Raw genomic sequence first — 27,449 nt, 5'->3', positions numbered from 1 at the left:
CTGTATTTACTACTAAGTATATAATAATTATATTATAGCTACTGTATCGAAACCGATGCTAGTCCACAAGATGGTCTACCACGAAGTTCAACACCCCATACTTACGTTTTTTGAAATGGTTGGTATTTTGACTTTACATTTCAGTTCATTAATAATATATTTTTACTGTAACAAAAGGCTGTATCTATTTTAGGGGAAAATATAGTCGTTCAAAATGAAATTAACCTGTTTATGATTGCAAAAAGAAAAATCACAAAAAAACTGAACTCCAAGGAAAATACAAATCCCTAATCAAACGGCAAATTCAAATGATTAAACACATCAAACGAATGGACAACAACTGTCATATTCCTGACTTTATACAGTCATAAATAATTGTAGAACATGTTGGATTGAACCTGGTTTGTTTTTTGCGCTAAACCTCTCACATGTATGACAGTCGCATCAAATTCCATTATATATACAACGATGCGTGAACAAAACAGACAAAATAGGTAAAATTGTCAAAATATGGGTACAGCAGTCATCACTGTGTAACAATCTCAAAACAAACAAATATTTTACACAGAACTAAAAGCATCCATCAAATTTAACAACCACATTCATTGCTTCGCGAGTTTGACGTCAGAAACTGTAAAAGAGGGACGAAAGATACCAAGTGGACGGTCAAACTCATATATCTAAAGCAATCCGACAACGCCATGGCTAAAAATGGACAAACAATAGTACACATGACACAACATAAAAAACCAAAGAATAAACAACACGAACCCCACCTGTGTAAACGTCACAAAGGAAGAAATATAAATTAATTTTGTGGATCAATGTATTTTAGAAAAAATATATAATTTCATATGGGGAATGGTGGTATACAAGGTTAAAAAATCAAAAGTTTTGTTAGAACTTATTTCAGAAAAAGACCGAGATTTAAAATTATCCAAAAGTTGTTAAGAATCCACATATGGTTAATACCACTACGTGAGTAAAATAATTTTGTCGTTAAAAGTATTTTCAAAATTATAATAGAACAATAACATAAAAGCGAGATCTTTTAAAGTACATAGCCACGTCAAAAAAACACAAAAAGTCACACGTACAAAACACACCAGCAAAAATTAAAGCTAATACAAACACACTGACGGGATGTGTTAGTACCGAAACGATGCCTCGTTTTGATTCTGCCGACCGTTAATGACTATGAAAACAGAAATACATAATCGTATAAATGCAGTAAATAAACACATCATAGATACCAGCACCAAATTTTGTATATACGTCAGACGCGCCTTTCGGCTATAAAAGACTCGTCAGTGACACTCGAATCCAAAAAGTTCAAAGGCCAAATAAAGTACGAAGCTGAAAAGCATTAAGGACCGAAATTCCTAAACGTTTTGCCAAATACAGCTAAGGTATGCTATGCCTGAGGTAGCAAAGCCTTAGATTTTCAAAAATCCAAATTTTGTAAACAGTTAATTTATAAATATAACCATTCAATGTAATTCATGTCAGCACAAAAAAGTGCTGACTACTTGGCTGGTGATACCCTCGGGGAAATAAATCTCCACCCGCAGTGGCATCGACCCAGTGGTTGTAAATAAACTCATCATAGATACCAGGACCAAATTTTGTATATAATTGAGATTTTACTAAATACCTACAGACCATATCCAAGAGGTTATCAATTCATTTTCGACTTGTGCTTTATGCCTTTGGTTTATTCTGAATCTCTTAACAAACTTACAGATATGACCATTCTGTTGTACTTTACGAAACTACGAATATCAATACAAATACAACTATAAAGCGTAAGATGGTAATGATTATTTAACCTGTTTCATTTCTTAAAATTGTTGTGAAAATTTTCTGACATGTTTTAAAATTGCAAAAGTGCAGTATTTGCCACTTTAATTTATGTTATTTTTGGAAACAATATGTGTGTGTCATAAGGTTTGATAACAATTCTGTTGATCAATATTACAACAGTTAACATCGACCTTATCGTAATTTCATATAAGATATAATTTATACAGTGTTAGACTTTTTGGCGTAATCTAGATGGGTAAACGACAAGCCTTATGGTGGAAACTTATCTTATGCGGCTTAATCATCTAAGATTGCACTATTTGCCTAGAACCAAGCACTCTATCTTCGAAGAAAACCTCAAGAACAGATACAATTGAGAATAAAAATGGGGAATTGGTAAAAAAGGCAACAACCAGACCACAGAACAGAAAACAGACAAGACCACAAATGGACCTTCAACACAGCGAGAACATCCCGCACCCTGTGGCGAGCTTTAGCTGGCCCTTAAACAAAAATGTACATGTATACAAGTTCAGTGTGAATAGAGTTCATACTTTTTTGTCGATCTTCAGTTTTCCAAATATGTGGCTCTTAGAATACATTGATAAGCTTAATGTTAAAAAGCTTGAAGTGTATATAAAAAAAACAATTTAACTGGTATGATAAAAATGATGGACCGCACGTCATACCGGACCAACAACCAACATGCGACTAATAAAAAAAGATAAAAAGTTGCACAGTTAAAACCAAACAAAATATAAACAATATATGGGCGATATAGACTGAGTGGTACAATAACACACTATTGTTGATAAAACCCAGTGTGTTGTGCAAAACATCCTCAGATGCTTCTCCTAACATTCCAAAGAATATTTTGAACGATTGTGGGAACAAGAAGATGCAAACTTGATATGCCAATATGCCCGCTCGACGCTTACATGTGTCAATAAATATAGTGAACTCAGTCACAACCATAAAATGTGTACATCATTTGATTTATGGTTACTAAGTTTCACTGTGATGTGACCAAAACATCCATGTAAACTTTAATGCATATACACATTTTCCAATAGTCTTAATTACTTTAAAGTACACACAGTAGAGGTTTTGTATTTTACTCTCTATTCTTCATAAATCTGACACATGTCTTTATATTAAGAGCCAGTCTGTGATAAAATCATGCAAAATGGTCCAAATCCCAAATATTCCAATCAGGCTGATATTTTGTATTTTAGATACCTTATATGTAATAACTATTTGTGCAAAATATTTTGAAAAAATATTCAGCCATTATTTGTGTATGCCGAACATTCGAAAATAGTCCATTTCTGTACTGACAAATGGCAATTTTAAGCCTATTTTAGGGTATTTTGACCTGATTTTTGTTTTGTTTTATAGAAATTGTTTAGCTTAATGATAACACATATCTTAACAAACAACTTGAAATGAAAGGAAATTATGATAATTCAAAAAGTTGTGAGATTTCTCAATACCCCTACTGACAGGTTGAAATTGCATGGTTTTGAAAAAGTGCAGATTCAGCAAAATTTGTATATTTTTAAAGGCTTGAATCTTGTAAGATCATGTTTTATTTTCAATAAAATGTAATATTTCATGAAGCTTATATATGCATCTACAAAATGCTAGAAAATGGTGCTCGGCAAATGATACCTTATTCCGATAAAATAACAATTAAAGATAGGCGTGATGGCCATTTTGCCGATTTTTTGATTTTTTGACCTGTTTCAATAGAACTTTTCAAAAGTATGTGATAGTCAAAATATAAGAAAAATAATGACTGAACTAATGTTAACTGGTTATATTAATTGAATAAACCAAGTTCAACTAAGTTTAAATTAGAAAATATACTAAAGGAGTAAACCCAGGGAGACCGCTTTTTTGCATTTTTTTGCCCCTTAACTGATCATTTTTACAATATGTTTAAAATATTAACCTATTCCAAAGAAAATAACTTTAGTAACTTAAAAATGGGCTGTTTTATTTACAATACTATGCACACTCATCAGGTAATATCACCATGAGTTCTTCACAAATTTAGCATTTTATAATAGTCTAGTTTTTAGACGCTTTTTGTCTAAATTCAAAGGGGCCACAATTGAGTTCAGTCTTAAATTTTTAAAACATGTTGTATTTGATAATGATTCATAAATATGAAAGCCTTGTACATTCATGTAATCTATTTCCAGAAAAGAGGAAGCTTTAATAGTTTTGTGAATTTCATAGAATTGTGCCTCTTACCTAGAAAAGGGCTATATTTTTTATATTATGATACAGCTTTATGCCAAATATAAAGAGACTACTCCTAGAAGTTCCTGATAAAACTGCAACTGAAATTTTGTGAGGCTGACATGAACCAGTTAGTTATCCCTATGTCAATTTTGGGAGAACAGTGGACATAACAGTAATGTTAAGTTTCCTCCTAGAATGTAATCTCTAGCAATTTGAGGCTTGGGAATAACACATGTAAAATATAGTTAGCCTATTACTACCAGCTGAGACAAACACAAATATTTCAAATTGCAATAAAATGTATTTCATAACCACATGTAATAACCAGATACTCCGCAGGGCGCAGCTTTATACGACCGCAGAGATTGAACCCTGAACATTTGGGGTAAGTATGGACAGAACATTTAAGCTTGAAACAGCTCTGAATTTGGATTGGGATTAAATAGTTGACACAAAACAATGAGTGTGGTCTAAGAACTTAAACTTAAAAAATAAAAAAAAAATAATTAAACATTTACCTATTATGGTCCAATATCCAAAATCTAAATGCATGGTTATATTCAGGATATCATAGAACCCCAAGAATTCAACTTTCTGATGTCAGAAATCAAATAATTTTCAATTTTAGACCCTTAAGACCTCAATTTGGACCAATTTGATAACCGGTCCTAAATATTAAAAAACGAAATACATGGTTAGATTCAGCATATTGAAGAACCCCATATATTCAATTTTGTTGAAATCAAACAAAATTTAATTATGGACCCCGATTTGGACCAACTTCAAAACTGGGCCCATAATAAACTAGAGGCTCCAAAGAGCCTGTGTCGCTCACCTTGGTCTATGTGAATATTAAACAAAGGACGCAGATGGAATCATTACATGACAAAATTGTGTTTTGGTGATGGTGATATGTTTGTTCATCTTACTTTATTGAACATTCTTGCTGCTTACAACTATTTTTATCTATAATGAACTTGGTCCAGTAGTTTCAGTAGAAAATGTTAGTAAAAATTTACAAATTTTAATGAAAATTGTTAAAAATTGACTATAAAGGGCAATAACTCCTAAAGAGGTCAACTGACCATTTTGGTCATGTTGACTTACTTGTAAATCTTACTTTGCTGAACATTATTGCTGTTTACAGTTTATCTCTATCTATAATAAAATTCAAGATAATAACAAAAAACAGCAAAATTTACATAAAATTACCAATTCAGGGGCAGCAACCCAACAACGGGTTGTCCGATTCATCTGAAAATTTCAAGGCAGATAGGTCTTGACCTGATAATTTTTTTTACCTCGGGCAGATTTGCTCTAAATGCTTTGGTTTTTGAGTTATAAGCCAAAAACTGCATTTTACCCCAATGTTCTATTTTAAGCAATGGCGGCCATTTTGGTTGGTTTGGCGGGTCACGCCACACATTTTCAAAAGTAGATACCCCAATGATGATTGTGGCCAAGTTTGGATTAATTTGGCCTAGTAGTTTCAGAGGAGAAGATTTTTGTAAAAGTTAACGACGACGGACGACGGACGCCAAGTGATGAGAAAAGCTTACCTGGCCCTGTGGGCCAGGTGAGCTAAAAATCTGAGTATATTTTTAGATTCAGCATATCAAAGAACCCCAAGAATTAAATTTTTGTTAAAATCAAACTAAGTTTAATTTTTGACTTTTTGACCTTGATGTAAACCAATTTGAAAACAGGACCAAAAATTAAGAATCTAAATTCACTGTTAGATTTGGCATATCAAAGAAACCCAATAATTCATTTTTTTATGAAAGCAAACAGTTTAATTTTGGACCCTTTTTGGCCCCCAATTTCTTAACTGTTGGGACCAAAACTCCCAAAATCAATCCTAACCTTTCTTTTATGGTCATAAACCTTGTATTTAAATTTCATAGATTTCTATTTACCTATACTAAAGTTATAGTGCAAAAACCAAATGTCTTTGGATGACGACGACGATGACAACGACAACGTCATACCAATATAGAACCAATATTTTTAAAATTTTTGCGGTTGTATAAAAACAAATATACACAGATAAATGATTAAACTGTTGAGCAAACATACAATTACCCTACCACGTCCACTTGTATTTTTGTCCATCGGATGAGTTAAGTCATTTTCAACTGATTTTTATAGTTCGTTCTTATGATTTACTGATATACCACTGTCTCTGGTTACGGGGGGGGGGGTCCCGCTGACATGTTTAACCCCGCCACATTAATTTATGTATGTGCCTGTCCCAAGTCAAGAGCCTGTTATTCAGTGGAAGTCGTTTGTTTATGTGTAACATATTAGTTTTTCGTTCATTTTGTATATACTTAAGGCCGTTAGTTTTCTCATTTGAATTGTTTTACATTGTCTTATCGGGGCCTTTTATAGCTGACTATGTGGTATGGGCTTTCCTCATTGTTGAGGGCCGTACAGTAATCTATAGTTGTTATAGTTGTAATGTCTGTGTCATTTTGGTCTCTTACTTGAAGACAGTTGTTTCATTGGCAATCATACCACATCATCTTTTTTATATTATCATTAAAATGGTAAGATTTTACTGTTCATATACATGTAATATTATTGTGGTCTACCGTAAAGAAAAACGTGCAAAATGGTCTGAATACAAGTTTTTAGTCATGAATGAACATGATGAAGGTATTAGCAAAAAAGAGTAAAAGTATGATAGATCTAAAAAAAAAAATCACATAATAAAGTCATCAATATCTATTTTAACTAAATATTAAACAATTTTTTCAGAGTTGAACATTTTTTTTATAAAAGCAAGCATTCTGCGAGTAATAGATGGCAATACATAGTCCCCAACCCGTTACAAATTCATTGTAATGGAACAAAAAAATGATCTATGATTTGTCATAATGTAAACTACATAAAAATATCGGGACAAAATCTTCCAGCAAAACGTAAAAACTTGTTGAATTCTGACTATCTCAGTGAATTTTCTATGTCCAAAGACAACAACTCTGCACACAGTTATCAGACTGGAACAAAATTGAATCACTAAATAACAAAGAAAAGAAAAAACATTCAAAATGTCATTTAAAAAAATGAGTTATTTCCGTTTGAACAGAAGTCTTCTAATGAATAAGTAGTTCATCAAAAATTCAATTCTAGAGAAAGGGCTTCAACTGAACAAAGAGGAAAGCTTAAAGCGTGAATAATGAATTTGACCTGTAACTTGTCATGATAACTCAAATCAATTACAGATAGACAGACTGACAGACACGCAGTGCAAACCTAAGTCCACTTAGACATTAGCCGTTAGGGGACTAAAAGTCAAAATCTCAAAGTATCAACAAACACGAAAGAGATGCTCTTTTGAGAGGGAACATTCAAGATAATTTTGGAAAAGCTTTCGATTTTTGAAGAAGTAGGGTTACCTCAAATGTCTTTTATCTTGATTTAATCTGAGATATAAATCAAAAACTTTTATATGGCACATTATATATGCAAACATAATTTTAATTAAAAATTTAAATTAGATAAAAAAAAAATGGCCACATTTTTTTTTACATACGCTCTAATAGACACAACTTTCTAATCAAGACACTCAATGAGTGATTGGCCCTATAATTGGTCGCATTCCAATCAAAAGTTTCAAAGAGAAAGATTTTTTTAAGTACAAGTATGTTCACAACTCTGTTTCATATAACAAGCTTTTTAAAAGACTGTCATCAATTGAAAGTATGTGAAAACCAGGTGCTCCGCAGGGCGCAGCTTCATACAACCGCAGTGGTAGGAATCTGAACAGTTGGGGCAAATTAAATATGGTCACAATGTTCAAGCGTGATGCTGTCTGAATTTGGATTGTGATTGAATTTTTGGCCAAAAAAAAAAGGTTTTTGTTACAAAATAAATGTGGTCAAAGATCAACAAATCAATTGCACAATACTGTGAAGATTTCTTCTTGAAAATTTTGAAAATTTTAAATTTTAAATATTACAATTCCCCCCCCCCCCCCCCAAACTTATTGAAACCCCCCTTTCAGCAATAACCCTTTAAACAATCCCATCCTTTCCTTTTTAGTATTGAACCTTGTAGTACAATTACAGAGAGATCTAGATACATGTACTTAACCCCAAGTTATTGTTTGGAAACTAGAAATGAGCTTCTTTTCGGCCCTTTTTTGGCCCCTTATTCCGACATATTTTGGGCAATTAATCCAAAACTAAATCTCAGCCCCCTCCTTTGTTATATTAATCATTGTGGTACAGTTTGAAAGAGATCCATACAATTACACACAAGTTATCGTCTTGAAATAAGAAAATGCTTGTTTTGGGCCCCTTTTTGGCCCTTTATTCCTAACTTTGATTCCAAGACCCATTTAAAGGAATCCAAACCTTCTACTTGTGGTTTTAAACATTATGATACAATATCAGAGCAATTGAAATACTTATACACAAGTAATTATCCTTAAACTATAAAATGCTTGTTTTGGGCCCCTTTTGGGCCCTTAATTCCTAAACGGTAGGGACCATCATCCCCAAAATCGTTCCAAAGCTTCCTTTTGTGGTATTGAACCTTCTGAAAAAAAATCATAAAGATCTATACACTTAAACTAAAGTTATTGGCCGAAATATAAGTCTACTTTGATCAGTTTTAGTTAAAATGTTAAGGTCCAAAAACTATTACAATAGTGCATTTTATAGATATTTGGGGTCATTTTTTACTAACTTCCCGTTATTTGCCATGCTACAAATTTCTACTTGTCTTAGAACTGATATGCACCTTTAAAATAATCCTAAAAGTTTAAAAAAATAAATATGATCTTGAGAGAAAACACCTACTGAGTACATGTACTACATGCAAGTTATCTAATACATCAGTTGCACGAATCTCTCTGGCAACCTGCCAAAAGGTAAAAAGTATGTAAAAATGCATTGTTTCATTTTTTTTATAATGTTCTTTGCAAAATATAACAAGATAATGCTATATTTAAGAGATATATATTCAGACCTTTAAAAAGTACCTAAATTTTGGTGAATTTTTGGCATTACTTTTTTATAATTCACAAATATGCAAATAAGGCTGTTAAATGGAAAATCGTGTGAATTAACCAAAAAAAATTTTTTTATCTTAACTCCTAAATACTCAAAGATTTGGGAAATATATATAATGTTGCAAAGTTATTACTACCAATTTGGACGAAATTTGAGATTTTGCATGGTTTTATGGCAGACTGGCTCTTAAGATCAAATTATTGTAAATGATATGCTATATATGGTTATAAACACCCTGCAAGTGTAATGCGGATACTCACATGTCTTGTAGTCATAGATAAACAAAAAATTATAATGTAAGCTATATTTAATATGTGTTTATTTAATTTTTATTGTAAAACGTATAAAATCAATCCGTTCAAACTAAACCCGCGTCGTGTGCCATAGAGTAAAATATGCCATCTTTATTTCTCAGCAGATTGTCTGGTGCATCAAATTCTACAATAACACCTTTATCCAAAACCATTATCCTAAAGATTATAACAAAGTAATTACTCTATAATGTGAAAATGATTGATTGTATTTATATCAAATCAATTTCAGTTCAAATATTATTGCTAACAATGCAAACTTATAAGTTTTTTAGTCAAGCAATCAGACGGATATACAAATATTGTGTATACGATGGAAAAGTGTAATGCAGTAAAATACTCAGTTAGTTTTTTTTGGAGTTTATTATTCTTTTTTGCACAAGTTTTTTTTTTATTCAAGGTAAATGGTAATGAGAACTATTTCCATTCTGTATATTTCAACTTGTTAAATTAAAGTGAGGAGATGTTGTATTATTTCGAATGAGACTAACTATCCATCGAAATGAAGTAGATTTAAGTGCCAGTCTGCCTAAGAATCAGGCAGCGGTGAAAACATGACCAAAAAAACCCACCCAATTTGACATTGATTTCAGTTCATAATATGTAGTTATGCACAAAAATAACATTTATTTCCATTTTCTGTTCTGGTAATAGAAGATACAATTTGGTTGAAATGCACTAGAAATTAACAAATAAGGGGAGATAACTCCCTAATTTTTCTGTAATTTGCTATCATTCTAACCAATTTTCTAACGAAGTAATTTGATATTACCAGACACACACAAACGAAAGACTCATACTTTTTAACTCAGGATGATGGTTAGAATTGAATAGCATGATTAGCTCGGTGGGTTTTTTCTAACCATGTTTTAATTTTTACCTAAATTGCCTGATTCTTACAAAGATTGGCACTTCATCAATTATTTGCAACTGTACGACCTTCTACAATTTTTATTGTTTTACCTGTCGTAGTCCATAACTGTATTCAGTCTGTGGGCTATTGATAATACGGTACACTCAGCAAATTCTTCACTAATTGTCCGTTGGATTAAATCATCTGTTTCCATATCGACAGCAGCTGTTGCCTCGTCAAGGATTAATATATTTGTTTTGTGAAGGAGTGTGCGAGCTAGGCACACCAACTGTCTTTGACCAATACTAAGATATAAAAACGGGGATAAGTATGCTGTGTATGGCAGTGTTCGAGCTAATTAAATAACAAATATAGTGCCAATACTATGATAAAAAAAATTGTGAAGCTATATTCGACCTAGGGAACCAACTAAAAGTTTAATTTTGACACAAAAAAACTGTTGTATGGAGGCCCCGTCAAATGCGTACGTCTCGGTTACTTCTGACTCATACCATGCGCTCGATTTAAAACAGTTGTATACAAGGTTAATGAAGAAACATAACTATAGTCCGAAATTGTGCGTCAAATTAAAAAGAGAAACTGAATCTTTATAGACATTTTTAGTGATAACATATTAAAATTGTAACAGTTATTTGAAAAAGATTACACTATCCTGTTCTTCTACCTCTGTATAAGTGACTGACGAGCTGGCATAATTGTCAATATTTTTAACGAGAGAGCTGATTTAGTCTTCTTTCAATGGAAAAATATTGAAATTAAAATAGTGTTTATACATGTATCAATTTTATTTCTTTTCTGTGAAAAAAAATTTAGGAATACCTCAGATTATTGCCTCCTTCTCCAAGTTCTGACATAAGCTGTTTTGTCTGGTTCATTGTAAAATCTTTCAGATGAGCACATTCTAGTGCCTTCCATATTTCTGTATCTGAAAATTGTCCTAACGGATCTAGGTTTACTCTCAATGTATCAGAAAATAATACTGGGTCCTACAAAATTAGAAATGTGTGATCATATCATTTATGCCAATATATAAAAAAATTTCATCGTCTTTCTTCTATTATTTCATTTTTTTTAATTAGCCGAAAGATTATAGTTGCATTTTCGAGTATAGTACAAAGAAACTTTTATTTCGGACTACTTGACGTTATTATCTAATTGAAAAGATAATCGGGTTTACAATCATTAATTTTTATTATGTTTTAATTTAAAAGAGAGATTTGAATAAACATTTATTTAAAAGAATTGTTTACCTGAGGTAGTATTGTTATCTTTCGCCTGAGGTCATGTAAACCTATTGTTGTAGTTGTAATGTCATCAATAACTATCGAACCTTCTGCTGGTTCTATAAGTCTGAACAGAGCCTGCATGAGAGATGATTTACCTGCTCCCGTTCTTCCTACTATTCCAACCTGTAGTTATAAAAAGGTCACAAAATATTCCCTCAAAGTATGATTTAAATCATTTGTTTTCTTGTCACGATAATTGACAAGAATGTTTGTAGTTTTTTGAACATTTTATCATCGAACCATCAGCACATAAGCTTTCCTTCTGTTCTATACATCTGAACAGATACAATATGTATTTAAGAAATGTCAATTTACTGTTTCCAATTTACACACTCACCCGCATTTTGAATGTGTAGTTTATTGTGCGGTATGTGCCGAATATCATTCCATATGTTCCTCTCGTGGCACTTTTTTCCACAATTGATGCTTACACGAAAGACAGAATTTTGAAAACTAGCAAATAATGAACTATGCAGGGCATGATGATATTGTGATACGAGTAATAATTATCATTAATGATCTTGTTTTTAACTTTATAATGTCCAAGTGTTGGGTCAAGGGGAGAAGAGGGCGTTCACTTTTATCACCCAAAAAAGATTAAAATAAAACCCACACATTTCTCTGCTCCTTAGTTTACTATTTTCTGAAATTACGCCTACTTTAGAAATCCTCAAGACTGTATCTTGCACATTAACCTATGACTGATTGAAATAAATGATTATACAGACATGGTGGTACAAAAATGGAACGATCAACAAATATGACATACAACAACAGACGACAACCACTGGGTCACGTACAGAAAATTGAGGAGTAAATCATGTTTGCGGTACATATCTGATAGCTATTACAGTTATTTTCAGCTAGTACAAAGTTAATTACAACTTATAAAAACATCATGCATCATGTACCAAAGACTAAAATAACAACCACTTCTCATCCAACATCCAATGTATTTAGTATAGGAACGTCATATAAATAGTTTGGTTAAAGAAGGAAGGATACAGAAACAAAACAATTTTCTAGAAATTTTCTATTGGAACAATATGGCAAAACGCTTTAATATTTGTCAAGGATGAATCAAATTTCAAAGACGATCGTTTTTAAATGGTCTAGCATCACAAATTTATAAATATTACATTACAGAATTTGACTTGTAGTTTCAGAGAAGAGTATTTGTGAAACAGGTCAAATATATAGCTTAAAACGCATTTTTCCGACGTAGTCGGTATAGTTTCGGTTTGTGCCCTTTGAAATTAAAGACGCTCAACTATGACAACAGAATACGCATGCTCGAAAATCCTTTCTGTGATTGGACAAAATGCTGTCATGGTAGGTGATTTGGTTGTGTTTGAAAAAACGTCTCGAAAATCATATCGTGATGGATAGCAAGTGAGAAACTATAAATATTTGAACTAGATCTTACAAAGATTTATATTTTTATTAAAATCATTGTTTCTCCAATAATTGTTTGCATCCATGACAGCTGTTTATTCGGGACAATTATATAATTGTTAATGTAAACTATTGTACGAACGTACATGACTTTTAGAACGCACCTACGCATGTGAGATTTCCGCGGGGTTTGGTGAATGTAAAGAGAAAGATACTACTCATACTACCAATAGTTTCCAGCTTTGTTAACTAGAATTGAGTTTAATGTAAACAGTAGTAAATGTATAGTTGTTTCTTGTAATTTGCACTGGATTCTTTGACAAATAAACTTTTAAGTTACATTCAGATGGAGATTTTATTAAAGAGGTTCTGCATCATTAAGTCTTTGTGCTTATGAAGGTTATCGAAATGATAGTTTTAAACATATACTCAAATTTAAATACGTCGGATATCTTTTTTAAAGATAATTCTTTGTTTAACATTAGTTTTATCTGAACCAAATACATATCCGGAAATTTTAAAAGATACACTACAACAAAAATTCAAATAACAAAGGAGTAGGGGCAATAAGCCCCTTATTTGGCCCAAAAATTACTGCAAATTTAAAAGTTATCGTACATATTTTCAAATTACTAAAACTTGACTAAGGTATAAGGTACTAAGAAAAACAAAACAAATTTGACATCGAACAAGTTACCATGGCAACGAATCATGACTTAATTTGCATATTTTGTTAAATTTCATGATTTTCCTTGTTTTTTCATCAAATTTTAAGTATATTTTAGATTGAAAAAGTATGTGCGCACACAAGAAACAACTTTATATTTGGTGAGATTATTCCAATAGTTATAATAAAGCTTCTGTTAAATTATTTTGTTGTTTCTCGGCTGCGCAGGATGTTTCCTCAACGGAAATTATGATAGAAAACTGCATAAATTCTGTATTTTTCATCGTTTTTGTGAAAACAATACATATAATGACGTAATTGTGACGTCATCAGATAAAAATCTTTGTGTTTTTAATTTATATTTCTTGACCCTATACATTTCTAAACATAATGTGTCAATTTGAAATGGTTATCAAATATTTTATTTTCTTGGGCCAAAACTAGGCCTTAAAGCCCCTACTCCATTAATTTACTTAGCAAAAAAGTTATGTTAGGTGTAATATAACTCCATACCCTTTCTCCATTCTTAATGAAGCAATCAATTCCACTCAATACTAATTCTAATCCAATTCTGTAACGTGTTTTGTAATTACAGAACTGTATTGTTCCCTTTTGTGGCCAGTCGATTGGAGGTTTATGTCTCTGTATCCAGTCGGCCTGAAAAACAACAGTAATAAGTATGTATATGCTTTCTATATTTCAATTATTATTTTGAGCACCTGGTTAACTTATATCCTAAGTACTTTAAAATAGAGTTTCAGCTGACCTATCATGTCAATAGACTGAATGATGTCTTCATTTTCCGATACAAAAATTGTTTAGTCTTATATGGAAAAAAACTGCTGTGAAATACAAAATATAATTGGGAAAGTGTCAAAGAGACAAACCGATCAAAGAGCCGAAAACAGCTCGAGCTATGTACATATCTTTTTCTCTTTGGTTTTACGTTATTTTCGTCTATGGTCATCGACACCAATTTGGCAGCACATAATGCTTTATTTTAAAAGTAAAATTGGAAACTTTCGGTCATATTTGTATTATTCGGGGTTTATTTGACTTTAAAATATCGGTATTTCATTGCATCCAATATAATGAATACCGTTCATACGTACATGCTATTTCACAGAACTTTTATGGTGTTTGATCAAACTTACTTACCTCAGGAGGTAAATGCGTATATTCTTCACATCTTTCAATGGATACTAAGTTCATCTGCATTTCACTCACTCCTCTGACTACAATATTCATAGCAATAATTATCTGAAAGAAATTAGAGATGTTACATTAAGTAAAAAAGATAAAGACAATAGTACAAATATTGATCATTTCGAATGTTAAATTTAATTGATGTCATTTTGTCTGAGGGAGTTGGAACCTTAGTATGACTCTCAAGAATTTCATAATCATTCAATTTGGATTTTAACTTATTAAGTTAAGCATAATGTCAATAAGACAGCACCGGCAGGTGAGCGGATGATTCCTTCGTGAACTAAGAGTCCATTAATTAGCAGTAGTATCGTCAAATCATTATCAGAATTGGTTCTCAGTGTGTTAAATTCGTCAAAACAATTAGATTACATGTGTTTCTGTTAATTCTGTTTTTTACTCAGTACTAAATTTGTTTTTAGGATATGAAAGTTATTCCTATTTGTTTGATGTAACTGAGCTAGTGATTTCGACATTTGATTTATCTGACTTAAATTTTCTGTTATATTACTTCCTGCTTTGGGTTCCTTTGATTCTATTTTTTCATTGTTACTATTATAGTCTTTGGATTGTTGAAGAGTCAACTCCTGATGTATATTTTTTTGCGTCAGTCACACGGTATGTCTAACGCTAAACACTATTGCTAGTACTAGTGTTAATAAAAGGAGTTTATTGTCTTCAATGTTTCTACTTTATATGTTCATGAAAGTTTGATAGGATTTCATGCCCTTCTGAAAAAATAATGCCAACAAAATTATATACCTGAAAGGCATAAGTTAATGCTAAGCCAATATCTCCACCATTTATATCAGTAGAAATGATGCCAAATAAGGCAACGGCTAAAAGAATCAAATTTCCTAATGATTCAATAAAGATACCAATCCATCTGTGTAAAAGAAATATCATGTTTAATGATAACCATGCGTGCAGAAAGTAAACATCAAATTGGAATTCAGTTGTAATTTGACTGCGGATTCAGTCTTTAATCAAAAGAAAAATGCATCTTACACGGGATAACTATTGTACTACACACGACTCGTTTTATTTTCAAAAAAAAACACTACATTAATTACAGAAATATTGCAGTTCACATTAAGTATGGTTGCACTCAGCATTAATAATGAGTAAGTGTAAATTGTCTGTCAGGAATATTACATTTGCTCTGCATTCCTTTGATGTGTTGGAGCTTTTTGTTTTGGCTATCAATAAAGACATGTTCGTTTTGAATTTTCAATGTAGTTTTGAATTTTTGTTATTCTATATTTTGTTCTGCGTTGAATGTTGTAATTTGAACAAATCTATTATCTATTGAGTTATGCTTACCCCATTCCAGTGTTAGCCGCATAATAAAAACACGCATTTATATCAAGACGAGTATGAAGTTCATCAATAAATCTATTTACAGATCTGTAAGACCGAATTATGCTTGCACCAGAAATTGTTTCACAGAAGTGGTTATAAATGGGTGATCGGGTAACCGATTCTATTCTCTTAAGCTGTCTTGCCGACGGCAGATACAGTTTCTTTAAAAATAAAAGAAAACAAATCATCAAGAATAAAAATCAAATTGGTCACAAAAGTATAATACTCATCGGATGTGAATGAATTATGAGCTACATATCGCCGATAAATCAGATTATCTCGCATGAGATATGTCAACTGTCATTTATATACACTAACGAACATTTGAAACAATAATTACAAATAAAGACATAATTGGTGTTTCCTGTGCCTTTTTATTTTCTGAAGAAGGTTAAAGATAGGCATGGTAAACTTGAGAACGATCAAGTAATTAAAGTCACAATTCTTAACAAAGACATACTCAACATGAAATAATCATAAATCATAAGTGTGTTTAAAAATGTATATACGAATTTGTCAAGGCAATGGTTCGGGGCAATAAACCAATCTTTCTAGAATTGAACCTATGAATATAAGGAGATGGGGTATGACGTAAACGCATCACTAATATTATTCAAAATAAAGACATGTTTCGTGTCTACGTTATGTATACATTACAAAATCGAATTCATAATTGTATTACATCTTTTTGGTAAGCAAAGAAACAACGTTCATTTTCTTATGAATAACTTATGATCTAATTTAAAAACATTATAAAGTATAATGTAGATATCGCTTATGTGTGGGTTTATTTCTTCTTTTTTTTAGAAGTAGATAAAGAATAAAACACTTACAATGATAACGATGTATACTATTAACATAGGTAAGATAACAGCCAATGATACTGGAGTAGTCACAATGATAACAAATATTGTACCAAAAAGCATGAATCCCATGATTGACAACATTCGGAACGTTCTAGGAAATCTGTCATCTATTACGTCGATATCGCTACTAAAGCGATTCATTATTCGACCTACAGGCGTTGTGTCGAAGAACGACATTGGAGATCGAAGAATGCAGTTCAATCCCCTGTCATGTATATCACCAGTAGCTTTAACAAACCGGGTAAATGCTATCATTCCAAACAAGAATAGAGTAATACCTGAAATGTATCGATACACTTTGTAATACCGTAAATTCAGAAATTATTGCGTGTATTTATTATTGCGATTATGTCGTTTTAGGCTCAAATGCGATTTTAATTTTTACGATTTTGAGAAAAATCCTGTTAAATTCGTATAAGATATTTAAAGTTTAAATTATTGCGTTTACAACTCAGTCGCATTTTTCGCAATAATAAAAACCTCGCAATAATTTCTGAATTTACAGTAATACGATGCAAATTGTGTCTCAAAAATTACAATTCAAACACATTGCTGAAATATATGTCAATAGATAGTAATCACACCAGACAAAAAAACTTTATATTCAATTTGATAGATATCACATACGCATATTTAAATGTTTTATTAAAACATATTGTTAAGTTTCTTGAAGTCATTAATAAATCACACATAAAGTAAAGAATGAAAACGTGGAATATGTCAAAGAAAACAGCCAAATACCACCCTCTACAATGAAGCGAAAGATACCCACACCCGGAGGTGGATTTTAGTTTAAGCTTAAGTGCATTTAAGACTATTCTACAAAGTACAAACGATCACGGTTTGGGATAATTTGGGAGATAAAAGAGACCCGTGTTAGTTTATAATACCATGGCATTTTCTGTTCGTTTTTTATACATGTGTTTAAATATACCTTTGGTATCATCTGTCTTGCGTTCATAGCATAATTGTCAGAGAAGTTATGAACAGTTAGTGAAAATCAACATTTTGTCAACATGCACATCTTCAGTAAACATATACAACAAAACTGATTATAAAGTGCTATTTATTCTAAACTGTAATTGAAGCAGGACAGAAAAACTATGTTCCCCAAAAGCCAGACTAGCTGTAGTAGATCAATATACCCACGACTTCGTTTCATAGTTTTGAGGAGAATACAAATGAAATGAATTGCTACTTTGAAAATGTTTATCAAAAATCCTGATTATGAATCTCTAATAATTTGTTGAACGTTTATCATATCCCTGCATTTCTCACCTTGCAAACATCCTAGTAGGGCGTATATTCCTAGATAATAAAACGTAATATCAGTATATGACTGGGTTTGCATCAATGTTGTATTTTTGAGATAGCTGTCCTCTGTCCAGAATGTTATCCAGAAATTCTGGTATATATTTAATCCTTGCTGTGCTGCTAACGCCAACAGTCCCATTATAGTAGCAGGGATTCCCATGGCTTTTATGAACTCTATTAATACAGATAGATTAACCTTCAAGAAAATAATACGTATATATTGATTGACAGTGGAAATATCAATTATCAGAATTAAACTTAAGAATTTTAAGAACTATATGTTTTCTTATGATATCCTGTACAAAGTCAGGAATATAGAAGTTCATTTCTGTGTGCGTTGGCATGTTTCGTTGCACTTTGGTGTTTCTGTTGTTTCTTTGTTGTCCTCTTATAGTTGATATGTTTCCCTCGGTTTTGGTTTTTAACTCGGATTTGTTTTTTTCTCAATCGATTTATAACTTTTGTAACTCTGGTATGCTACTGTTGCCTTGATATATGTTATTTTTGCGAATTCCTGTTATAATCATCTGTTCAAATAGAGAGTATCTTAAATCATAACTCGAGAGAGGTCGATAGTAAGGAAAACAAAGTAAAGGTTCTAATACAAAGACAATACAGCTACAATCAATTGGTTTGTGTTATCTTTAATAGGCACACAAGTCTTAATATTTAGTCATGTCTGTAACATACATGTATACATATGTTTATGTCTATGTCATGTTGGTCTCTTGTGGACAGTTGTCTTATTGGCAATCATACCACATCTTCTTTTTTATATATAAAGTGTATGCTTTTCTGAATTTTAAACTTTTGGATTATTGTTTTAATAAGACATACACCGCATTTTCTTGATCCCCTTTCCTTAATTTCCACGTTAAATTTTTAATTTCAAATATTTATGGGGGCAGCGGGGTGAACTGGTAACCAGAACTTTAGAAAAACTAGACTTGAAACTTTATAGCTGAGAAAGCTGGCAATATATGCCATCAGTTAAACCTCGGTCAGTGTTTTGACAATAAAAAACGTACAAAAGCGTTGATAGAAAAAGATAAAAGAAGTTAAATAACTATGTTAGAATACGAGCAGTTACTGAAAGCTATGGCAAAGCTCAATTTCAACTAAAAATAACCCATGTTACCAAAGATAATCGTCTTTACATCATACCATACATATCTACCTTATTTATATAATATTACAGTAACAATTTGATTATAAAATATATATATACCCTTGAAAGAAATACGAGCAGTTACTGAAAGCTATGGCAAAGCTCAATTTCAACTAAAAAAAAACATGTTACCTAAGATAATTGTCTTTACATCATACTATACATATCTACCTTATTTATATAAAATTACAGTAACAATTTGATTATAAAATTTATTTATACCCTTAAAAGATTTCTACACAAATTAACCAAAATACTTAAATTATTTTAAGGCCTATAAAACACAATAATTATGCTCTGAAATGTGTTATGAATAACATATAGCTGGAAATTATGAACATGTTAAGCTAGGGATGAAGGCTATGCATATTCCTAATACTTCTACATTTAGAATCTTACCGATCCTTCTTGTGCTGTTTCTTCCTTGATCAGTTGTCCTTCTGTAGACTCTGGTATACTAGTTTTTCGTGATTTCTTAGACATGCTGGCCTTGGATTCTCTTAAATTGCGTTGCCGCCTGGCCATTGTGGCTTTAATCATTACAGCAGCAGAAAGACTTTTCTCCAAGTCAATTAAACTGCCTTGCTTTAATAGAAGTCTAAATTGAAAAACAAAATACACAGAAACATACCTTTAATGGGACATTGTATACAACATTATTTTCTTGAAATACAGAGAGTCGTAGCCTATCAACATATTATATAGGAGTAGCACGACGGATGTTACATGTGGATTTGGATCTGTTAACGTGTCCATAGCATCTGGGGCTATCCTATGTTTTTTTTGCGATGTTATGTGGGAATGTCTCATTGGGGGGGAGGCTCGACACAATAGTTTGCAAACGCAATTAATTTATATCTTATTGATGTTATTACGATTTTACTTCTCTGTCATGTTATAAAAAATCTAAATTATGTCACAGTGGGACTACTTTGAATTAACTAACACAATGAGTTTTGAGTGTTGAATATGTTTTACTAAAAAATTTCGAAAATAGTTGTGTAATAACTGCACATGCTTATGCATTATGAATATCTTACAAAACACATTGTTATTTTATACTTACTGGGATTTACGACGAGACAACCCCCCTTGCATAAATATATTGTCATCCGTCGTTAACCCTCCCTCAGAGGTTATACTTTCTACTTGATCCCAAATTTCATCTTTGATTTTGCTGACTAAAATTAACAAACAAAATATTTGCTCAAAATCATAATATAAAGCTTACAACGGATTCTAAAGAAATTAACAGGTCTTTTTGCAAAATATTAATTCCGGAGTAACCAATTGTATGTCCAGGGCTTTTCATTTGAGAACTAGTTGTTTGCTGTCCTCATTCAATTTGAATTTTTGAATTTTTAATTGGACCTTCTTTTAATTTTCTCAAATGATTTCATTGTCCTCATTTTTGTTCCACTTACTTTCGGCGTGATTTTCTTCGTCCGGAGCGTCATCATGTAAAAGGTAGATCTGCAAAAATTGTGCGAATGGTCCGTTATGTTGTAGAAGTTGTTGAAAAGTTCCACGTTCTGATATTCGACCATTATCCATGACAATTATTTCATCCACTTTTGGTAGCCAATGAACCCCATGGGTTACTAAAATCCTTGTCTTAATTTAATTGAAAAAAATAATTAATGCAAGCTGGCTTTGTTTGATATTGTTATATACATAAAATTGACAAATATTCATTTCAGAGAGAACTTAAGTTATATCTTACACGACAAACATTAACAAGAAACAGAAATCGATGTACGTTATACTTTCAGATTCGCCTTATTGCTGATCTGCCATAATTGTACCCTTAAATCACATAGCGTATCTCTTTCCATATTTCAAATGGTAAGGTATATTTGTTTTGAAATACAAAATATGACAATGAATCTACGGAAAGGTTTTGAGCAAATTATGTAAATACTATATATTTGAATATTGACTGTATCATGATTGAAACATTTTTTTTACTAGTACAACAATCAATCTTACCTTATGTCTTAACATCCCTTCTGGTCCGATGACCTTTTTGAACAGGTCTTGACCAACGTGTGAATCAACAGCACTTAGTGGGTCATCTAGCAGATAAATGTCACTATTACTATACACTGCCCGAGCGACGTTAATTCTTTGTTTCTGTCCTCCACTTACATTTATTCCCTAATAAAATAGTGGGTTTGTTTTATCTAATGATATAAAAGCTCAAAAATATAATTGTAAGTGTCGTATAGCTGAGCACTTTGATTATTCCAAATATATCTTGGAGTCGATAGGTACGTTTCTGTATTCTTGAACAATTCTAGGCTTTTTTTTAAAACAAAACCCGTACAGAATTAACGCCAAAAGAACACATAAAATTTTATAAATGAAACAATAAAATAATTTGACAATATTAATGTATGACTACATGCTACTAGGAGTCTGACTCGTCTATAATTATAACACTCCAACATACACATTTTTTTGCCATCCGATAAAAATCATATGAAGATGTTTTGTACAGACTCTTAAAACTCTTAATACTCATTAATCAACCGATTGACTTCGATGATCATATATTGTATTTGCCCGATACTCAATAAGGGACCCTTTTCAATGGATTTCCCTATACATTGTTCTAGAGGAGTGTGACTAAAGATGAAAGCATAGTTTTCCAGAAGTAGTTCAAAAGAAGGACTTAACTAACGAAAGACCACAAACAATGGCGAACGAATAAATAGAAATACAAAAATCTATATGGCTTACTAAACTTCGATGTATAATTACATTGTTTTAGAAAATATCCCTGATTATTACTATGAGTAGGTATTTACCGTGTTTATGGTGATAACTATGATTATCCCCGGCTTAGTATATATCTAGGATTTTGATTGGTTAACGCACGTCGTTACAAAACCCATAGCCCCTGGGTGTTGCTAACCCATATCCCCGGACGTTGCTAACCATTATCCCGGGGATCTTCACGCATGTTTTCCTTAGTTCCATGATTGCTCCTTGTGAAATATTGAATTCTGTAGATTATCCATGATGTGTGTAATTATATATTTGATTCATTAACGATTTTGTCCTATTATGCCGATCATTTACACTCATTTCATTAAATGCATCACTTGACTGCCACATTTTCAAGAAATGGGACTACTGACCTAGCTATGCAAATGACCCGCGTTGACGTCACACCATCTATGACGTAACTCTCACAACATTGAGCGCCAAATTTGACTCAATACAGTTTCTCTGTCTCCGTATTAAAAACGTCTTACATTTGACTTCCTGTAGGGTTCTACCAAAGGTAGTACCCTACACCCCGTAAAAAATATGTAAAATTTCCATATTTCAATAAAACTTTTTTAGATAATGAAAAAAACGTTGTTTTCACGTTACACTTTGTACCCAAATTTCCATAAAACTCGCCCGATTCGGACTAAGACCGGGGATAAATTCGTTATCTACGTTCATATCCGTAGATATGGATATTTTAACACCCTTCAGTACCCTGTACACCCTTCGGCTACGCCTCATGGTGTACTGGGGTACTTCAGGGTGTTAAAATATCCATATCTACGGATATGAATGTAGATAACTTATATTGTTTTAGATAAGATTTATAAACATTTCTAGCTTGAAAATCAGTACCTACCCTTTCACCTATTTCTGTCATATCTCCAGCAGATAAGATTTCAAGATCTGTTTTCAGACAACAGCCTTCAATGACTCTGTTGTATTTTCTATCGTTAAATGTGTGTCCATACAAAATGTTATCTTTAACTGTCAAGTTTTGTATCCATGCTTCTTGTGAAACATACGCAACAGAACCCTAGAAAATGTAATTCTATACTTAAGTACATGTAAATCGAATTATTATAATGTGTTTTAATTACGTTATGTTCATGATGGAATTTTACATTACATAAATATACCTTATGATTGTCCAAGACGAAAAAAAAAATACTAGGGATGTGTTTTAATTGATTTGAGTCTATGATGCATGTTTTTTTTTTATTTTAATTGTTTTGGTAATTCAACCTGTTGACCCAATTTGTAATGCATTTCTGTAATTCAATACTGATACCCTTAACAACATATTTGTTATATTCCTAATCAATGTTTACTTCTGTACTCATAACAACAAACATATTATATGTTAATTGACCCGTGTACGTTATTTCATGTAAGACCATTTAGTATCTTTATCTTCTTTTTTTTTTATTAATAATGCATACATTTTGTGGCATAGATCAAACCTATTCGTTTAGTGTATGTTTTTGTTCAAATTTTTTCTCGAGTAAAGCCATTGCAATTGGTATCTTATATTGTGTCCTTTTATGTTATAATGTAGCACTACTGTCTCAGGGTAGGTAGACGGTTGGTGCCTGTTAAAACGTTAATTTAACATTCTCCCTCTTCACGAGAGACATTTTTTCATCAACATAGATATTTTGATATCGGTATTTTGTGTAAATGTTACGGTCAAAATAATAGCTTTACTTTCATAAATGAAAATGTGAAGCATGTCTTTAGTATCATCATATTACTCCATATGTAAATCTTACTTTGACTCTGACTTCACCAGCAAGTTTTTCCATCTCTCCTAAGATGCTTGCTATAAAGGACGATTTCCCAGATCCAACATGACCAACAACCGCAACTAGCTTTCCTTCCTTTATATTGACATTTATCCTATAATACCCAAAATTGAAAACTATAATTAACTGCAAATAAATGTTCAACCAAAAATTGTCTGTTTTGTGTTTTTAACCTGTTACAACAGAAACATTGTTGATTATGACACACATGTACGTCTAGATAATCAAACGACGCCATGGCACAAATAACAAAGACGATGAAAAGACAAACAAGTTTGTAAACGTTACATAAACGTTTCACTTAAAACTGATCATCATTATTTCTCTGTTAAGGATGTTCGCTACTCTGTGTATTAAATATATACTCTTTACATAAAGGAACTTTAAAAACAGATAGATAAAATTACGGGTCCATACGCTTGTTTTTGAGATATAAGCCATTGAAAATTTGGCGGGAAATTACCCTCTCTCTCTAAATTTTTCATACATTTATCGTTGACACCTTTTTTGTTTCAAATACTATGTTAAACAAGTGTTTTATAAAAATTTTAAATTTGGTTTTTAACGTTAATGTATACGTACTGATGTACGAAAATAGAGATGAGAAGTTAAATATTTTTAATGGCATTGTATGGTTAAAACCAGGGAATTCCGAATATCTGGGATAAACGAGAGAAGCGAACATCCTTTAATTAAACATCGGTTATTATTAGGAACTTCTAAATAATTTAAAATATTTGTGCATACATACCCACCTAATGTAGATCTTTCTGTGTTCTTTTCCCATGTAAAACTACCATTTTGTACTGATACAGCAAAATCTAAAAAAAAATAAAACAGGACTATTATCTAAGGACATGCAGAACTCAGACCAAAAAGCAACATCAAAAGCAAATAATATCACACAAATAAGAAGAAAATATGTAGTTGAAATTATATATAATTCATATATCAATTTTAATGGTAAATTGTAAATAACAAATAAGTTTGATTTGTCCTGTTTAATTTGCCCTGTTTGATAGTCTAGAATATAAAAAGAAATCAAATATGTCGACTTTTTTATGTACTTTGAGTGTATTTAAGACAAAGTACAGGGCGAAATTGTAAATAAAATACAATTCAGCTGATGAAACACATCAACAGCTAATGTAGTTTTGTTTTGACCCATAGATTGATTCTACTTTACAGTGGTTATTGTTAGTGTCAATTAATCGTACATGGCTTTACTTGTTTGGTTCCACATATAAAATAAGAATTTGAATATTTTATTTTGAATTGATATAGATAAAACAAAATATCTTACCCGAATGTGTAATGAACTGAACATTTTGTGGATTGACATCATCTGTCAATAAAAACTGTTGAATTCTCCTGATGGAAACAAAGGCCTATTGTGCAAAATGAAAACAAACAAAATTAAAAACCAATTGTTCAGAGAACAATTGAAGGTCTTTCCACATCAGTTTTTGATAAGAAACTTGTTCCTGTTTACTCAAATTTGAAATTGGCATCCAACCATAATATTCTTTATACTTATGCAATAAAAAGTGGTTTCAATATGCTTTTGAGTCAAATAAGTAAGTTTATTAACTACTTCCGGTTAGGTAAATGTCACTTCCGGTCTCTTATGATAACTTTTTTTACACTGATTCCAAAATTATATAGTTTTATATACTTTTGCCTGTAAACCAGGGAATGATTGGTTACTTTCGGGTGATCAAAAGTCACTTGTAGTATTTAGAGATAAGTTAATGTATTTAAGTTATAAAATATATTAATTCTTGGTACTTTTTCATGAGAAAAGTGCAAAAATTGCTATTTCGGTTTTCTCAAGGTCACTTTCGGTTGTCATTTTACAAGGTTACATGCCACCAAACATTTGTTAAGGGTCATATGGCTTTATAATGAACCAAGTTGAAGTTATAATCATTTAACCTTACATTTAGATATTTAAGGGGCACCAAATCCTATAATAAGCCTTTTTTATTTATTAAGACCAAATATAACCGATCTTTATTACAGTAAAGCAAACATTTGCACTTGTTCTTTTATATATATCATTTAAATTGTCGGAGAAATGCAAAAACGAGGAAAAGTCAAAATTGTTAATTTGACCTTAACCTTTGACCTTGCCCTTATTTTCTAAGTTAGGACGTAGGGCCTCAAATAAAATCATTCAAGGGTAATACGGTTATCGGTTTATGGGTTAAAAAAACTTACTGACAAATTTATTCGGTGAAGGTAGATAACTCCTATAAAATTTCATCGAATCGCTTCGATTCAAATTACTTAGTAGCCAAAAATCCCTCAGTATGTAACGAACAATTTGTTAAAAGAATTTTGTCGATATCTTTTTTTTTGTTACGATGGCGATCCACAAATTGGATGAACAGTGAATAGGGAGAAAACACTAACAAAGAAAAATGTTTGTCTAAGCAGGGAGAAATTTAAAAGTGCATAAACTGTACAATACAATATATGAAATATCTAAGCGACATATTGCGAAACAAAATTTCAAAATAAGGCTGGAAAAGAAATAATCAGAACAAATTCAATAGGGCTTTCCACAGATTTTTGATTAAATTGCCTTGATGCATATTTTCCAAAGGAATATTCTTCATCAAACAGCATTTTAAGCAGCGAGGAATTCTTAAAATGTGTAGGTTCATAGTTATAAGTTATTGTAATTTAACATAGTTTTATTAAAGTCCTACACAATGGGTATTTGCCTCTTCTCCTCAGAGCAAGCAAAAAGTAGAAGTGATAGCAAAGTCAAGTCTACTCAGAGTCATGATAAAGGTTACGGTAGGATAACATGTCTTCCTTTTGGACTATTACCTTCTGATTAATCGCTTTAAAACAGGATTAGGTTTTCGGTTTAGTACAAAACATGGTTCAAATGTTTATATGATAAACATGTTCTTGTCCTAATATGCATGGAATTTTTGCCATGCTCGACGACCACCATTTCGTCACCACCATAACGCCGCTATTTATAATGATTGTTTTTAGACTAAAAGCAACAACAACAAAAAAATCAAAATGTACATGAACGTATTTGCTCATTTGAGATTCGTTTTTATTATTGTATTGATTAACTAATACGTACCTGTATAACTCCAGTTATAACAAAGGGAATCATCGTGAGAGGAAAACTTAATATATTGACAACGGACAAGGCAAGAAAGGCTTTTCCAGCGCTGAATGGTTCGGTTTGAGCAGTCATGGTGTATATAAGCAATATTGCAAAGTTCATCTGAAATATCGACACAATTGCTGTACTTGTGGGCTATATTGTAATGTGTTAGTTCATAATTTAAAATGCCAATGATACCTATGGAAT

The 27,449-nt window shown here is 31.8% G+C and overlaps 1 protein-coding gene across 1 annotated transcript; it reads right to left on the bottom strand.

Annotated features, from left to right (window-relative positions):
- Positions 1–9,428: 9,428 nt before the first annotated feature.
- On the bottom strand, positions 9,429–25,493 carry LOC134707214 (ATP-binding cassette sub-family C member 3-like). Its single transcript, XM_063566801.1, has 18 exons — positions 25,410–25,493; positions 24,862–24,927; positions 24,074–24,200; positions 23,161–23,337; positions 21,513–21,680; positions 20,948–21,137; positions 20,590–20,704; positions 19,923–20,121; positions 18,320–18,551; positions 17,009–17,319; positions 16,137–16,336; positions 15,576–15,699; positions 14,766–14,867; positions 14,121–14,264; positions 11,510–11,668; positions 11,079–11,245; positions 10,349–10,543; positions 9,429–9,544 (listed from the first exon to the last, which is right to left on the bottom strand). Exons 2-18 carry the CDS (start codon positions 24,891–24,893, stop codon positions 9,433–9,435), a joined length of 2,754 nt encoding a protein of 917 aa, XP_063422871.1. The 5' UTR covers positions 24,894–24,927; positions 25,410–25,493; the 3' UTR covers positions 9,429–9,432.
- Positions 25,494–27,449: the final 1,956 nt, after the last annotated feature.

Source organism: Mytilus trossulus, chromosome 2, assembly GCF_036588685.1.
Source record: "Mytilus trossulus isolate FHL-02 chromosome 2, PNRI_Mtr1.1.1.hap1, whole genome shotgun sequence".
Classification (NCBI taxonomy): domain Eukaryota; kingdom Metazoa; phylum Mollusca; class Bivalvia; order Mytilida; family Mytilidae; genus Mytilus; species Mytilus trossulus.
The sequence above is the reverse complement of the archived record's forward strand: the minus strand, read 5'-3'. Positions and strand labels throughout refer to the sequence as shown.